We start from the raw sequence: 16,226 nt of genomic DNA, 5'->3' as shown, positions 1-16,226 counted from the left end.
AGGAAAACCGTAGCCAGAAATCTGTTTTGTGGTATTTTTTAAGCTTTCTACCAAACATCACGCTGGCCCTGACCATAATACCAATAAAATATTTAGGAACTGTATCAAAGTTCATCACTTTTGGTTTTAGGGATGATTGATGGGATTTTAATCTTGTTGGCATTTGCATCAGGTAGGAAGTTGGGGAAAGCCCTTAAAATGCTCAATTGGCTTTAATACCCCGAACATCTGTTGAAGTTTTTGTTCAAGTTATATATATTCTCTGGCTGATTTCAGTGCTGCAGGAATTCTTAATGCCTCATCATTACTCTCCCCAGCAGCTGTCACTGGGCATTGCCTCTGAGAGCTGGAGGCTCACAGAGATGACTGAGCCAGGTGCATAAATATTATTATACAGCAATGTACAATACATTATATTGAAAACATATTACTCATTTTCATAACTTGGAGGAGATATTTTGGAAAGCATTGTCTGTTGGATGCAATATGTATATCTTTTCTGCATAGATTGTTAACCTATATTTGTAATTCCAAAGTAATGCTTACCTATGTATTATATTGAATGAAAAGCAGTACAAAGACAATGGCCAGGTAAAAAAGCACCAGCTTGCCACCTGCCTGTGCAATTATTCTTTAAACATCAGGTGGGATAAAAGCTCCTCAGTAGAAATTCCTAACTTTTATTGGGATCAGAAGCTTAAATTATGAAACTATCTGTGGCTATTAAATCCTTATAACAGACTTTCAGTATTTTGGAAGTCCAGTTACCATGTTGACAAGCCAATATCCACTCAATTCAGAACTACCAGCCCCACCTTAATTCATCACATTTATCAGGAGGAATGAAAAGTTTCTTTTGACCAAATGGTGTAGCTTCTGTTTTAAGATTGCTGTAAGCAGTTGTGATGTTTAAGGGGGAAAAGATAATGTATGTTGAAATCCTGCTTTGAGGTTCTGAGGACAATAAAGAACAACGCAAGGAGCATTTTTATAGTCATGTCGTAAGAACATGCATCAGAATTTTCTCCTAAGCATGCACTGTATTGGACATGAGACTGATTTACACAATCAGCTCTGCTCTGCAATCACTTGAGAAAATGTTGCACTTACTTCTATTAAATATAGATAGGAACCTTTATGTCTGTTATAATCAGCCGAAACAAGAGCATGCTTGAAACCGTAGGGCTCTTAGCATGAAAATTTCACCACTCTTAGATGACAGAACCGAGGAGTACATATTTTCTTGTTTTCACATACACCACGTAAGTAAAAAAAGTCAAGACATCTTTCCTTTTTACTGTCTTTACATGGCATAATAGAGCAGAACTGGTAAAAAAAAAAATGTGAATAATGTGCGTTATTTAACAAAGCTAAAATTCTGCTTGGCTTTTGCTCCATGTTCCAAATGTAGTGCCCCTGTTTCATAACCCACCAAGGGAACGTGGGAAAAGTACAGTGGTTAAATCCATCCACCGAATACAGAGTGTGGTCCTTTAATGCAGACGTGCTCACTTCATAAGCTCCTTATTCCAAAGATCACAATGAGTATTTTAATGGCAAGTCATTCAATACTGCTGTAGGTAGATCTAATCATGGATTTTGATTGCAGACAAGTTCACTCGCTTTACATCCTGTAAAAATAAGCCAATAGAATCACACCAGGTATTTTAAAATGAAATCTACCATTGCAGGACAAGCCAAAATACTGCTTGAATAGCATTGCTTCTGTGATCTACTTACTCTTCCTGGTTCAGGTTGCACTTTCAGACTTGGGTTATTATCTCCACAACCTTCTTTCACAGGAAGAAAGCTGGTTTTTGTCCTGGCCGCGAAGCTGTGTTCATCTTTCATCTCTACCTGAAGAGATTAAGCTTACATGCTGTAAATCCTGGAAGAATGCTTTCTGCAGCAGCCTGGCTGCTTAGCGTTGACAAGAGTCAGGTGCTTCCTAATATCTAGGGATGAAATCCAAGATCTTTAATGGCAAACAGTGCATCTACTCACATCAGAAGCCTCAGGAGTCAGACTGAGGGTGGGTGGAAGTCCTGGGGGTCAGTTTTGGCAATGTATACGTTGAAGAGCAGTTGGCAGCACTTAACTGGTTAGCATTTAGGTAGCTGGCTTAGATCAAACCCTAAGAAAATGTAACCTGGTGGAACATTTTCATTCCAAATCAATCAGTGTAAATTTCACTTAACTGCACCAAAGCCAGGGGAGTTTTTTACACTAAGTGTGGTGAGGCACTGGAGAAGGTTGCTCAGAGAGGTGGTGGACACCCTGGCCCTGGAGACACTCACAGTTAGGCTGGATGGAGCTGTGAGCACCAGATCTGTCGGTGTCCCTGTTCACTGCAGGAGCATCGGACTGGATGGCTTTTAAGGGTCCCTTCCAAATCACAGAATCACACAGAATCACAGAATCACAGAATGACCCGGGTTGGAAGGGACCTCAAGGATCACGTAGTTCCAACCCCCCTGCCTGGCAGGGCCACCAAACATACACATTTACTAGATCAGGTTGCCCAGGGCCCCGTCCAACCTGGTCTTGAACACCTCCAAGGACAGGGCATCCACAACCTCCCTGGGCAGCCTGTTCCAGGGCCTAACCACTCTCCTAGTGAAGAACTTCCCCCTAATATCCAACCTAAAATTCCGTGATGCTAAGATTCTGTGAACACCAGGCTGTACCTGACTGGTTCTCCATCCTGCCCGCGTCTACCAGGTGACCCCAGCACATAACCAGAGCGTCAATATTTGGCATGACTAACTTGTAAATACACCACATCAAGTTATGTCATGCCAGGTGCCATGCTTTGTCGCTGCCGAGCTACTCTCCCAATTCATTCTTTTCCCAGAGCCTCGAGGTAAAGCCAAAGAGAAGGTGGGATTCTGGACTCGGTAAAGCCCTTCCTGCTCGGTCTTGTACCCGACTGTCCCTCTCACTCACGGTGCCGTCGGGGCACCTCTCCTCCCGGCGGCGGGCAGCGCCTGAGCGGCCACTGCGGGTCACTGTTGGCCGCCGTCTCACCTGCCCCACGGCCGCTGCGAGGCCGGTCCTTCCCCGCCCCCGTTTACATTGAGGCTTTGGAAAGCGCTACCGCCACGCGGTCCAACTTTGTATTTGCCTGTTGGGGTTTTATTTTGTTGTGTGGTTTTTTTTTTGTTTTTTTTTTTTTTTTATTTCCCCGTCTGCCAAGGGAGAGGTTAATACACACAATAAAAGTAAATAAAAAAGTTCAGTCGGATCGTGTTTCAGCCGCGCTTCCCTCCAGCTCCACGCGTTCCGAGGGGCTCAGCCGGGCGCTGCCCCCCAGCCCGTACCGAGCCCTCGTCCCGTCCCCGCCGTCCTCCCGCTCCCCGTGCGGAGCTTCCAGGCAGCGCTGACCCAGGAAGGAGCCCCGCCGGCCGGCACTGCCCGTGCCAAGGATACACCCGGACCCCGCTCCACCACCTCTGCTCGGGCTTCCCGGCCGGCGGGAGCACAAATAGGTTTCCTCTTCCCCGTAGGCGCCCCACCGCCTCCCCTTCCCCGGGCCGAAGTTCCTGGTAAACACGCGGCTTCTCCGCCCGCCCCCGACGGGCGGCCCCCGGAGGGTGACGGCGGGCAGCGGCCCCGTGCTCGGGGAGCGCCGGGCGGGAGCCGCGCCAGGGCCATGAATATTGCAGAGGCTGCTCCGCGCGTTTCTAATTAAAGGCCGGGGCGAGGCGCTCCCCCCCTCCCCAACTCCCCGCCGCCGCCCCCTCGCACCGCACACTCCCGCTGGGGACCGTCTCCTTACGTCGGAGAGCGGTGACTGAGCTCTGCCCGAGCGCGGAGCCGGGGGAGGGACGGGGGGACCGGGCGGGAGCGGAGAGGGCAGGGCTGGGGGGTGGGGGGGGGGGGGGAAGCAGTGCGGCGGCGACGCTCCCGAGGTTGCCAAGTGGACTTTTATTGTTTTCCACCCACTTCCAAGTCGATACTATCTGCCGTCTCATGGCCATCCTATAGCCTATATAAGCGGTGCGCCGGGGCTGGCGGCGATGGAGTAAGGTGTTGGATGCGGAGGGAGCAGAGGGCCGGCAGGGGGGCGGCGAGCCGCCGGCAAACAGGACTCCCCGCCGCTGCCCGGGTGCACGCAGCTCGAATCGGCGCGGACACGCAGGTAACGCAGTGCGGGGCAGCCGCTCTTCTTTCCCCGTCCTGCTGCCCAGCGGGCAGCGCACACGCAGCCGGAGCGAAGGGCGGCGGGGCGGCGGGCAGGGTCGGGCTGCGGGCAGGTGCTGCCAACTTGTGAAAGTTGGGCTCCCCGCGTTATGCGACCTGCGGAGCGACATCCCCGCTCCCCCCGGTTTCACAACCCCGTGTGCCGCCCGCCTCCGACCCGCTCCCGCTGTTGTTCTCTCGCAGTGAAACAGGGAAGCTCCCGTTCCGTTCCGCCGGCGCGCTCAGCCCGCAGGACAGCCGGCGATGAGCGGACTGAGGTCTCCTGGGCTGCTGGGGCTGGTGCTCTTGGTGCTCTCGGCAGGATACTGCAAAGAGAAAACCGACGGCGCGGATCTGAAGGACAGGCAAAGTCTCTTAAATCTCATCATGGAGATCATTCAGGAATTGAAGAGGTACCGCCTGGAGAAGGACAGTGGGGTGCAATACTTCTCCAAGCACGACTACAGCTTGGATCGGAGGGAAGTGGCTGACTACGGAGGATACCAGGATGAGCAGAGAGTTGGTAAGTCCCAACCCGTGGCTTAGATCTCTGTGGTTCCGCGGGGCGTCGGGGAATCAGACATCAGGTTACCAATTTTAGACCGAGGATTCACCACCCAAAATACCTGCAGCCTCGCTTTGGTATCAGAAACTGATGCAGGCAGCACATTTGGAATAGAAAAAAACTCCATTCGCATCTGAGTCTCATACCCTGTGGATAACGTACTCATCTGAGTCTGACTTCCTGTGTGTGGGCTTTGAACAAAACCTGCTAACGAGGGAAAAGACTGCAATGTGTGAGTGAGATCAAAGAAGCTACCAAAATGCTCTTTCTCTTCTTAGTTTACATTGTGTTTTAAGCGTGCCTGGTTTAAGTGATTCTTGGAAATCCCTCTAGTAGTGATTCCCCCTGCAGGATTCTATGCCCATGCAGTGATAGATACCAGGAACTCTGTCATTTCATTGAACTTTTTGCCCAGCTTTAATGAGTCCCGTTTGTACTCTGAAGGGAACACGTAAGCGGTAGGGAGCTGCAGCAGAGTACTCCTCTGCCACCACAAAAGCTCTGAATGCTTTGAGTCACTCCTTGGGTCTGTTCTGCTCAGCTGAGTGGCTCCTCTGTGACCTCCATGAGTTTCCATCTGTCCATAAGACACCCATCCAGGGCTGGATGTCCGGAGCAATCCGGAAGCAGTCATAGCAAACACAGAGGGGTGGGTGGAGGTCTACAGCTCAGATTCATGGTGTGCTTCCGTGCATCCAGCTGCAAGCTGATGTGACTTCTGCTGCCGTGTCCCATTTACTGTTCACTCCCAAACCCCTGGAGCACTGCTGCTTATCTTACCCCTCCTACTGAAAGTGACTTCCTGAATACTATCCAGCAGTTGTCTGCTCATTTTTTTCCCCAGTCTGTCTTTTACTTTGCTAGTATGTTATTGATTTTGCCTTTATTGATGACATAGAGCTCCTTTGTACCTTTTCTTTACTCACTCATATTCAAATATCCTCATGATTTGCATTTGTTGGTGACTGGCATGAAAATGTCACTTCCCTGTCTGGATGATTAACCAAGATGCAAAGGAAAAGGATTTTGTTCCATTTCAGATCAGCACAGTGAATAGATGAATGTCGAAAAGTTAGACCAGGCTGAGCAGTGAACCCCCACATGCACAACTCAACTCAGAACTCAACTCAGTTTTTGGCCATCCTACATCAGCATAAACATGTGGTGCTCAGGGATATGATTTAGTGTAGGGTTTTTAGAGTTAGGGTACTGGTTAGGCTGCGGTTGGACTTGATGATCTTCAAGGTCTTTTCCAACCTGGGTAATTCTATGATCTGGCTTGTACTGATCAGTTATCTGTGTAGATGTAAAACCAAAACAGAACAGAAATGTTGGTACTGGTGTTACTGACTCCTTCATCCTGTCATAACGGAGTTATTCCCAGCAAGTCAGAAAAGGAACTTCTGCTTAAGAGTTCTTCATTGCAGTTTTGGCATCACTTTCCCAGTGAGTCTGTCCCCCGGGAAATTTCTGAGTGAAGCATGTGTGGTTTTGATGCTTTTTGAGACATAATTAGGTCAAATATGATAAGGTCAATTTTACTTACACTGACTAAATTTAGAAGTAAATGAAGAATGACTTTCGAGAAGTGTCTAACCTCACAAGTGAATCAGATCTGGATGGAAGTGTTCTCTGCTTGATATCTGATAAGAGGTGGCAGGGGAATGAAAAAGGCTGCTCAAGCATTTATGGTCAAATAAATAAAGCACCACGTAGGGTATCATACACAAGCAGCACTCTGCTATCGGCACTGAGTTTGTAACGGAAAGCAATCAAAGATAGCTGTAAATCAGGAAGACACAGGGAAGCGTTAGGGCTAAAATGGATTTCAGTAAACCAGTTTCATTTTGCCATCTGCTGAACACAATATGCAAGGTGGTAAACCACAAGTACAGAGAGCCAGAAGAGAGCAATTTGCTTGGAATCATTTCCTGTGAATTTTATTTACAGCTTGAGGGGGAAGAAAAAAAAATTTCCTGTAAGTAGATCAATCCACTTTCATGATTACAGCAGGACGGTGCTCATACAAACACACCTCTAACAAAAGAAATGGTGTTTGCATAAGAAAACTGGAAGCCAAGGCATGGAACCAAACCTGAATTTACCTTTGGATCCTTACCAGTATTGGAATAAGCCATTTCTCAGTAACCGTGAATAAAAATTCTGTAGAGGTTTTAAAGCAGGTAAACAGGAAAATGCAATTTATGGAGAGCTGAACTCTGATTGTGAGTTATCTGTCAACACCAATGACTGCACATCTAACAGACATTACCTGTTTCATATCACAGCGTGTTTCACAGTGGCTTCAAAGGCAAAACAAGTGTTTGGCATTTGGCCTATTGTGTGCACATGAGACTGACTCCTGTACATCTGACAGGAGGTGGTGGTGGTGGCTGCTGGTCAGGATTTATTCCTTTTTCCCATGCTTGCCAAGAACCATCCCCCTACAGAAGTGACTGTGTTGTTTTCTTTCTCTCCATCAGAAATAGTTCCCAGAGATCTGAGGATGAAAGACAAGTTTTTAAAGCACTTAACAGGTATGTCTTAATTTTGCATTGGTATCCATTTATTCATTATTTTTGCATACGTCTCATAAGCTGTGCTGTTCCACCTGTGAGCTATGGTGAGTCTTAAGTTATCTTTTCCTTCTGTTTTAGGTCCACTCTACTTCAGCCCAAAATGCAGTAAACACTTTCATCGGCTCTACCACAATACAAGGGACTGCACCATCCCAGCCTGTAAGTGCTAAAAACAAAGGCTAATTTTCATAAAACAACAGAGGACTCTAAAGTAGAATAAGTCTATGGAACAGCAGTTGTGACAGTGTTAGAGTATATGTCTTGCAGCACTCTTCAGCATTAACATTACAGGGAGGGGAAATGGCAAGACAGCTTTTTAACTGTGAATAGATTGTGTAGAAGGACTGTAAGTACTGCTTCCTCAGCTATCTATGCACATACCTTTTTCATTTGAAATCAAAGGTGTTTGTCTTTCATAGGAACACATGACTCATATGTCATGATATATCATATATGATATATATGATCTCTAAGGTCCCTTCCAACCCACATGAGACTATGATACTATGATGATGATATATACATATATGTAACTTCTAGTGATGCAAATTCAAAATAGGAACAGGAATCCAGCTGGGGCTATTTCCTTTTCATTAATTATCTATGTAGAACATGTAATGTCAGCGCCACAGGTTGCCCAGAGGGTGCAGGATCTCCTCTATGGAGATCTTCAAAAGCCATTGGAATGTAGTCTCAGGGGCTGGGGTAGATGGACCCAGGGAGCCCTGCCAACCTCAGCTGCTATGTGATTCTATAACATGCTTTAAAGGCATTACATATTTTCAAAGTTCAGTCACAAGTCTATCAGTCATGTTGACTTTGCAGCCTTTCTCTTCAGTAAATTACAAAAACAAAAGTTCCTAAGCCTTAGTGAAAAGAAAACATTCAAAACAACCCAAAACAGCTGACGGGTGCAAAGAAGCAAATTCAATTTATGATTATCTCATCAGTGTTGGCAGCACAGAGAATTTAAAATAAATCAGAAATGAACATTTATCATTCAGTAGACATGACTCCAGATTCATACCAAGATGGACCTATTGAACAAGATGCTGTTTTAGCACAGCCTTTTCAGAATGGAAGCACACTTTATTTTACTTGTCTGAGGTCAACCAGTTGGGTCAGTTGCAGAGCTGGGAATAGAAACAGGAGTTCCTGAGTCCAAGTTTCAAGTATTAATAAATATTTCAGCTAAATATATTTTAAATAAATATTGGGTAGGACCTGTGGACTTTCTCCTTATTCATAAGGCCTTACACTAAGGAAGCCTTGGAAATACAGATATTTACAGATAATGCAATGGTTTATATCGACAGATGGAATTGTTCATAACTAGTGAGTTTTAAATACTACCTTTTTCATAAGGATCACATCTCAAATATCATTTGACTCTGTACTAACAAGTACTTCAAGCTGTGAAGCTAGAAACTAGTTGGCTTTTATGTCTGAATTAGCCTTTTCCTTCTGACAGGTGATATAACTACCAACATAGTGTCTGGATAATGGAGGATAATTTGTACAAATGGTAATTATAGCATATCTGCGCTGTGTGATAGAAGACTGTTAACATAGCATCTCTAGGAGTGTAGGATGTTAGTTACCCACTAATGAAAATAATGCTGAATGAAAATCAACATCAGTCACTGAACTGGACTGACCAGCATCTTCTTAAAGTAACTGTCTTCTACAAACCTGAAATAAACAACTTTAATGCTTCACACACAGTGTAATATTACTTTCTGATAATATCTAATAACTTCTGATTTCAGGTTAAGCTTACTGTTCGTTCTGTGTTGTTAATTTGGGTTTGAAAGACAACTTGAAAGAATCTGTGATGCTGCAACGATGTGGGAGCCAGCACAAAACTATTTTGTTGTCATAACTTTTAGTATTTTGGGTAGCTTAGTAGCATTAACAACTTAGAGTCATTTTATTCTGCTGTTGTGATCAACTTCCAGTTACAAAGTTTTTACACGCTAGCTTTTTAAGTCCAAGGAAAATATTTCTATACTGTTTCAAACTAAGTTGTTCATTAAACTTAATTACAACAGTAAGCTGCACACCTTTATTGACTTGGATTTTTAAAAGCAAAACCGGTTACTTTACTAATGACTGTATGTATGCTCTTTTTTTTCATGACAGACTATAAAAGATGTGCCAGGCTTCTTACTCGGTTGGCAGTAAGCCCAATGTGCATGGAGGGATAAGGTAAGCTTTTCTAAGAGCAGTAATGACATTCCACTGAACAGCAAAGCTGTGGATTCTGTTTCATACGTGAAAACTCATAATACCTTTCTTTGGATAAGATATTCCTCTTTCAGGATATCTGGAGTTACTAGCTTAATCTGGCAAACAGTGGCAATAAATAAAGGCTACCCCCTACTGGAAGTCATTATATAATAAGTCCACGTGCATCAGCTGTGAATTATTTATAGCATTATACAGTTAGCAAATACTAAGTTTGTTGTTATAGAACAAAAGACAGCTGTAGCTTATTTTTCAAGAGTTAATTCAGCATACAATCACTCATATTGGTAGCGGCAGCCCTTTTATGCGTGCAGCTGTAGATCTACGGGGCACATTTTAGCATAAGCTAATATATAAGTAGCTACACACAAGACAGCTTTATAAATGCAGATAAGTACCGTAAAAGCACCTGCAACCTGTAATGTATTAGTAGCATTGATGAACATTGATGCCCAGATTTCTTGGGATTTTCATGCCTATGGTTATTCTTTCCCTTTTTGCTTCGATGTATGACTAACTCCTAGGAGTACTTTGAGGGATCACAGCATGCTTCAGAAAACAGTTCTTCCAAATGATCTGTGACTTTTGACAAAGGAATAAGTAACAACCCATATGGATTTGTCAGTAACAAACATTATCAGGTGCTTTATGAGAAGATACATATCTTACAGTGTCACTGACAAAAGTATCTTAGTTTATTTCTTTGAAGCACAGAAACTGTTTTGCATGGCATTCTCAAAAGCAAGTAAAGGAGATGTTATTAAAAAAAAGAATATGGAAAATTGGTTGGAAAACCAATCACATTATTAGTGCTTCAGTGTCAAACTGGAAGACTATCGAACAGTTACACAGCTACATCATAGATATGTCAGTGGTCAGAAGAAGTTTATTGATGACAGTGGTGTAGCAGACACAACCAGCAGAAAATACTGAAATTGAAAATAATCTTCAAAGCGTGAGTCAACTGTGTCACGCTTGAAAAAAAGGCATAGGACAAGATGGAATTCATACATAGAAACACTGTTTGTAAAACACCTGAAATAATCACTGCATCTAATTGAGGACCCCACACTTGAAGACATACAGGTGCTTCTTGGTCAGTCTGAAAAAGAGCAACATGCATGACCAAAGAAAACATAATTTACAAGAACAGCTAAAAGGAATTGGGAAGAAAAGATGAGTATGAGAAAACATAATTGAGCTATTCAGTTTCATAAAAGGTTTCATAAGCCATTCTCTTTACCCAGTGTGGTTAAATAAGATGTAATTTGCTTACATTTGCAAGAAAGGATTCCAACTAGATTTTAAAAAATACTCTTTTAATGGCAAGTGCAGAGATAATATACTAAGTAATTAGATGTAATTCAGCATTCTGACTTTATGCTAACCTTAACATTCCTGTTAGTATTTTCTGCCTGACTTCCTAAAGCAGCCCAGCTTCAAAGCAGGTTTCTAAGTTCTAATGACTGTTATATGACTTGATGTCACTGTTTGTTAGTATCAATTCTAATTCTAAAGCTCAGACTAATTCCTAAGTAGTAGAGAACATTTTCTTCATCTCATTTATCCTACATATATGTTACTAGGCTTCCTTTCCTGTCTACTTTTTAGAGTATGCTCTCAAAGTCTGCTTGTTGCAAATATTTGAGCAACACAGGGCCCCAGTTAGATTCCTTTTACTTGTTTAGAGAGCATCAGTCAATCCAGAGCAGCACATCTACATTAACACATCATTCAGTAGTCCCATTTCTGATAAGTAACCCAGTCTGTACTCCTTGCTTGCCACTAGTTCCACCTCTGACTAGTTTTATTCTGCAACACCTTTCCCTTGTGCTCAGCAGAACTATGCTGGACTCCTGTACTCAATATTCCGCATTCTCTCCTTAAGCCTCATTCTTCTCTGACTTTGCTAACAGCTTCCGCATGTAATGTTTGCCCTACCATACAGGTATAACCAACTATTACATTGTCCATAATGAAAATTAGTGAGCATCAGGAACAAGATTCCTGAAGCATTCACTTGAAGTTCCCAATAAGGAACGTGTATATTTGTAGCAACAGACAAGGATGAGTCTGAAAATTTAGCCTACCTGGCAGCATTTGTCACAATCACTTTGGCTCAGTCACTCTTTTTTTTTCCCTTAAGTTTCTAGAGTTGCTTCTAGTGAGCAAGATAAAACTAGTTACACAGTTTTAAACTACTAAACACAAGACTGAAGGATGAGAAAGGAAACTGTAATACAAAAAGTACGTGAAAAATCTACTTGTTGTTTATTCCCCAGAAAAGCAGATAAAACAAGCAATATTTTAAAAAGCAACAGAGACAACGTTTCTTGCTTAATAATGTACATTACAGGGCAAGGATAAATATTACATGGGAAGGTCAAGTGTTTTTTAACCATGGGACAGTAGTCTCAGCTTTCTTACAGTTTTTTATTCAGACTAAGACCAAGTGCACTGCAGAAACATCACAGACACTTCCATTTCTTTAAGGAAGTGAAGCTGAAATTCAGATGTGAGTTTCGCATATTGTTCAGTGAAAACAAACCCTCTTTTCTTAGAAAGTGTATGTTGATCCACCATATGCAACTTCTTATGACATATTAAATCACTTCTGCTTGGTGGCAGGAAATAATTCTCAAGGAAACTAATATAAGACTTCATCAGAACCACTGCTTTAACTAAGTAGGTAGCCCGCACACCTGGTTACCACTGTGATATGCTACAAGTTTAGAAATGTACTGAGATTTACCTGAGCACTGAGAATCTAAGACCCACAGACTTTGATCAGGTATCTGTGCAAGAGCAAGTGTAGTTCAAATAAGTTAATCAGTTCTAGTCTTTCCAGTCTTGGTAAGCTGCATTTTCCCATTAGTAATGAACAGACTATTTATTAAATTCTGTGTTTAACTTGTCAGTTGTATCACACCCTAATCAGACTAAAAGCACATCAATTTGTTTTCAGACACCATTTCTCATTTTCAATAGAGCACGGTATGGACACACATGTGGAAAGCAGATCAAAATGCAAGACAAAATTTACATCACTTTCCCCTCCAAGGCAGGACATAAAATAAATATTTCTTCTATCCACAAAGCCAGAGGAAAACTAAATTGTATTAAGCTTGTCTGTAACATTATTACATTTCCTCACAGTTTCAAAAACACTGCAGAATTAAATACATGCTTAAATAATACTAACGAGTATTTCTGTATGCATCAATGGCTTGATTTTCAATGGGTTACATCAAGTCTGACTTTGCATTCAAATGATACCATTTCAGATTACACTTAAGCAGTAGAAACTGTAGACAAACTCGAAGTATCAGAGTTCACACTGATCGTGACAGAGATACGTATGTTCAGATACAAAATATGAACATTACAACTATAAAAAGTGGCATCAGCAGAACTCCAGTATCAGAGGACCCACTCCTGTTTTGTTCTTATTTTCCACATCTGACATCCATAAGACATATTTATACCTTTTTTCTTTAGCTAAGGTATTTTCCTTCAATAAGGGCATTAACTGGTGGTCTCAGAAACATGTGAAGTTGTGGAGACACTACTTGCAGCATTTTATGGTGGCATCACTAGAAAATACAGTTGTGGAAAACATCAGTATAGAAGTTAGAAGTTCCAGGAGCAATGGCTATATGATTGAATCTCAAGAAATTACTTGCAAGTAACAGGCCTTTACTAACAGGCCCAATGAACACTGAGGCCTTCCTAAATCCTTCAAACTTGACTTGTTTTACTAAAAATTGTACTAACAGCTTCATGATAGTAAGGCATTAGGAAGGAAATTTGCAATCTATTAATGCTATCCTTGTTTATTCACTTTTTGACCTCACTGCTGCAGATGTAGGTGGAGGCTAAACTTACCTATGAGCGCATTATCAGCTGGTAGAACTGTAGTGTTTTCCAGTCTCTTATGTCTACCTGAAATGAAACAGCACAAAAACAAGCATGATTTCCAGAACTCAGCCTTGACTAACAAAACAAAACAATATAGTACAGCTACACACATGATTAGATCTTTGTGAATATTTATTATTGAATCCTCCAGCATTATTTACTTATTACTTTAGCTATGCTAACAACATTCTTAAACACTTTTATTTAAATATAAAAATGATTACAGACATTTTTTTTTCTTTCTTTTTTTTTAATCCACCAGGTACCGTTACCATTAAAAGAAACATCAAGAACCAAGAGAAGTGCCTTGGAAACCAACAGGGAAATAGAACTTATTACCTTTATAACATATTCCATTGTGAACAAGAGATTTATTTTTGCAGATTGACAGACTACTTCCCATAATTCTTTTAACATGTATTTTGTATGTTGTCAAGTTTGCAGATTGACATTCTCTTTACAGTAGCATAACTGCCAGTAATACATAATGTTCCATACTTTAAAAACACACCACAACTGATGTGTAATGCTGCCAAAAATTACATAAACACAAATATTTCACCAAGAAAATTGATGTTCTACTGCTTAATTCTACAGTTTTAAGGAATGTTTGTTAGCACATCTAGAACTACTAAAGATCTTCTCCACAGTAGTTGTGGTCACTTAATATCCTTTATGCTTATGCAAATTTTTTAAAGTTTGGTTAAAACAAACTTGCATTGGGGTCACATTGTACCCTGGGAGTACTAACTGCATGACAACCAGAAATGTAATTCCAAGTAGAAATATTTTTGGGGACAGTGGAGCATGGATTTTGTACACAAACACAAGCTGCCATTAATTTACTTTCTATAATAAATGTATAAAACATTCCAGCTAATGTGCAATATGTAAATAATGTAAATAACAGGCGTAAGTAATAAAGTGTTTGGTATGAAGTTGTCCTCCCTTTTCCTTTCTGTTCACTGAATCTGATGATTAGATGCTATCTTCAGGCAGTTACATTTATCCACATGTAAGTCTCTTTCCAATGAGAATTTGCTTCATTAAGAAAGAAACACCCACCTTGGAGAAGTTCAGTACTTTGGACTGTGGACTTTTGAGGACTGCCAGATCTTTGCATTAAAATCTCACAAAAAGCTCAGACCATGAGGCTGCTCCAATTTCATACAGAATCCTGAGTTTCTTTTTCATGACAAATGGTTGTTTCAAACAAAATCCCTGCAATCAGACTGTTCACATAATGCTCATAATAGGAATTTTAAATTAGTATGATTATTTTGGTTTGTAGTAGGACTGAGATATGGTTAAATTAGAATTTTCTAGAAAAACAAAGTACCGTAAAAGAAAAATGGTAATTATTTAGTGGCTTAAATTAATATAAATAGGTAAATTCTGTGGAAGTTATTTTTTTTTCTAGATTTAGCAGAAATCATAGGCTCTAACAGAAGATAGAAACCATAGAGTAGCAGATTTTGCTTAGTCTTGGGCTCAGGTTTATTAAGCTCAATATAAGCTCAATAAGTCCAGGGGTCAGAGGAGGAGTCAGTTCTAGATTTCTTTTTCCACTCAGTATTAAAATATAACATAAAAAATGTAAATGTGTACAGTGATTAATACACAAATTGTATATCATATGTTTAGTGTTTCTCTTGGAAGCCAAATAATGGTACTGTGTGGAATGTCCTTCCTGAAGGCAATTCCTATCCCATGTTCTCACATTCTACAGACGCCTTTACCATACTATGCTCTCCTCCTCATCCTCCAAAAGAAACCAATGAGGACTAAAGAAATTAATGAATGAGCTTTTACGTTCTAGCATAACTGATGAATTATGTAGCCAATAATGTACTGGCTGGAAACACAACTTGGGTCAAACCTCTAACTGCTCTCTGAACCTGAATTTAACACAAATAGTTTTGATTTCTTATCACGTTAAAGAAAAGTCCCTAACCCTAGCAAAGACAAACAACCATATCTTTGCATCTCCTTTCTGTTACCCCAGCAGACCAAAGATACAGAGTTAAAAAACTTCTAAATCTTAACTTCAATATGTAGGAAACTGTTGGTTCTATTTCTACTCAGTCACAAATGGGAAAGCACAACCCATCAGGCTCTTAATTGTCTGAGGTATATTCCTGTCACTGGCATATTTTAAATGGTCTTTTTGGCAGAAAGTAACAGTAGTTGTGCCTAAATACTTCCACTTCTGAGGCTACTGCATAAAAAATTCATTTAGATGTTATGTCCCTAACTGCCCATCACTTCCCCATATTTAAGTACTCATAAAATAAATGGAAGGTGATCTTTTTCAGAGCCCACGTTTGACCTGTCCTGAAAGATTGCATATATTATCCTTCGTCCTGGAATGAAACAGCTATTAATGCACCAAGTCCTAACAAGTCTGTCAAAAAATCAAAATCACTGGTAATCCAGTAATACACACAGATCCTAGTTACTGTACCCAAGTGTTCCATCTACCACTTCCCTTAGCGTAAACAGGTTCTTAAGTTTTACGCCCTACTGAAAGCTTAGCAAAAATCAGAGCCTTCATTAACTTGTTTTCTAGCTGCTTTACAGCAAAAAATCCCAGAAAAGTTCCCAAGCAGACAGTAACAGGACAAGGGGCAACAGCTTCAATCTAGAAGAGGGGAGAAGTAGACTGGTTGTTAGGAGGATTTTTTTACTCAGGGTGGTGAGGCATTGGCACAGCTGCCCAGAGAGGCTGTGGATGC

The 16,226-nt window shown here is 41.5% G+C and overlaps 1 protein-coding gene and 1 long non-coding RNA gene across 3 annotated transcripts; one reads left to right on the top strand and one right to left on the bottom strand.

Annotated features, from left to right (window-relative positions):
- The first annotated feature begins 4,018 nt into the window (after positions 1-4,018).
- Positions 4,019-14,429, top strand: ALKAL2 (ALK and LTK ligand 2). Its single transcript, XM_015859309.3, has 6 exons — positions 4,019-4,141; positions 4,387-4,705; positions 7,231-7,284; positions 7,405-7,485; positions 9,469-9,534; positions 13,754-14,429. The coding sequence occupies exons 2-5, from the start codon at positions 4,447-4,449 to the stop codon at positions 9,531-9,533; spliced, it is 459 nt and encodes a 152-aa protein (XP_015714795.1). The 5' UTR covers positions 4,019-4,141; positions 4,387-4,446; the 3' UTR covers position 9,534; positions 13,754-14,429.
- On the bottom strand, positions 10,442-15,177 carry LOC146761547 (uncharacterized). Of its 2 annotated transcripts, XR_014944233.1 has the most exons (3): positions 14,557-15,177; positions 13,459-13,515; positions 10,442-13,166 (listed from the first exon to the last, which is right to left on the bottom strand). It is a non-coding gene; the product is annotated as an uncharacterized LOC146761547 (long non-coding RNA). The 2 variants fall into 2 exon arrangements; XR_014944232.1 differs by lacking the exon at positions 14,557-15,177 and having other exon boundaries at positions 13,459-13,796.
- Between the last annotated feature and the right edge of the window lie 1,049 nt (positions 15,178-16,226).

Source organism: Coturnix japonica, chromosome 3, assembly GCF_054131305.1.
Source record: "Coturnix japonica strain WE chromosome 3, WE-NBRP24, whole genome shotgun sequence".
Lineage (NCBI taxonomy): Eukaryota > Metazoa > Chordata > Aves > Galliformes > Phasianidae > Coturnix > Coturnix japonica.
Note: the sequence above shows the minus strand (reverse complement) of the source record. Positions and strands in the feature narration are given on the sequence as shown.

What these genes read in the sequence shown, in the direction of transcription:
- ALKAL2 (XM_015859309.3), top strand. Translation starts at nt 4,447, where the DNA reads ATGAGCGGACTGAGGTCTCCTGGGCTGCTGGGGCTGGTGCTCTTGGTG. An exon ending in CCAGGATGAGCAGAGAGTTG is followed by an intron (nt 4,706 to 7,230) that starts GTAAGTCCCAAC and finishes TCTCTCCATCAG; the next exon opens with AAATAGTTCCCAGAGATCTG. An exon ending in GTTTTTAAAGCACTTAACAG is followed by an intron (nt 7,285 to 7,404) that starts GTATGTCTTAAT and finishes CTTCTGTTTTAG; the next exon opens with GTCCACTCTACTTCAGCCCA.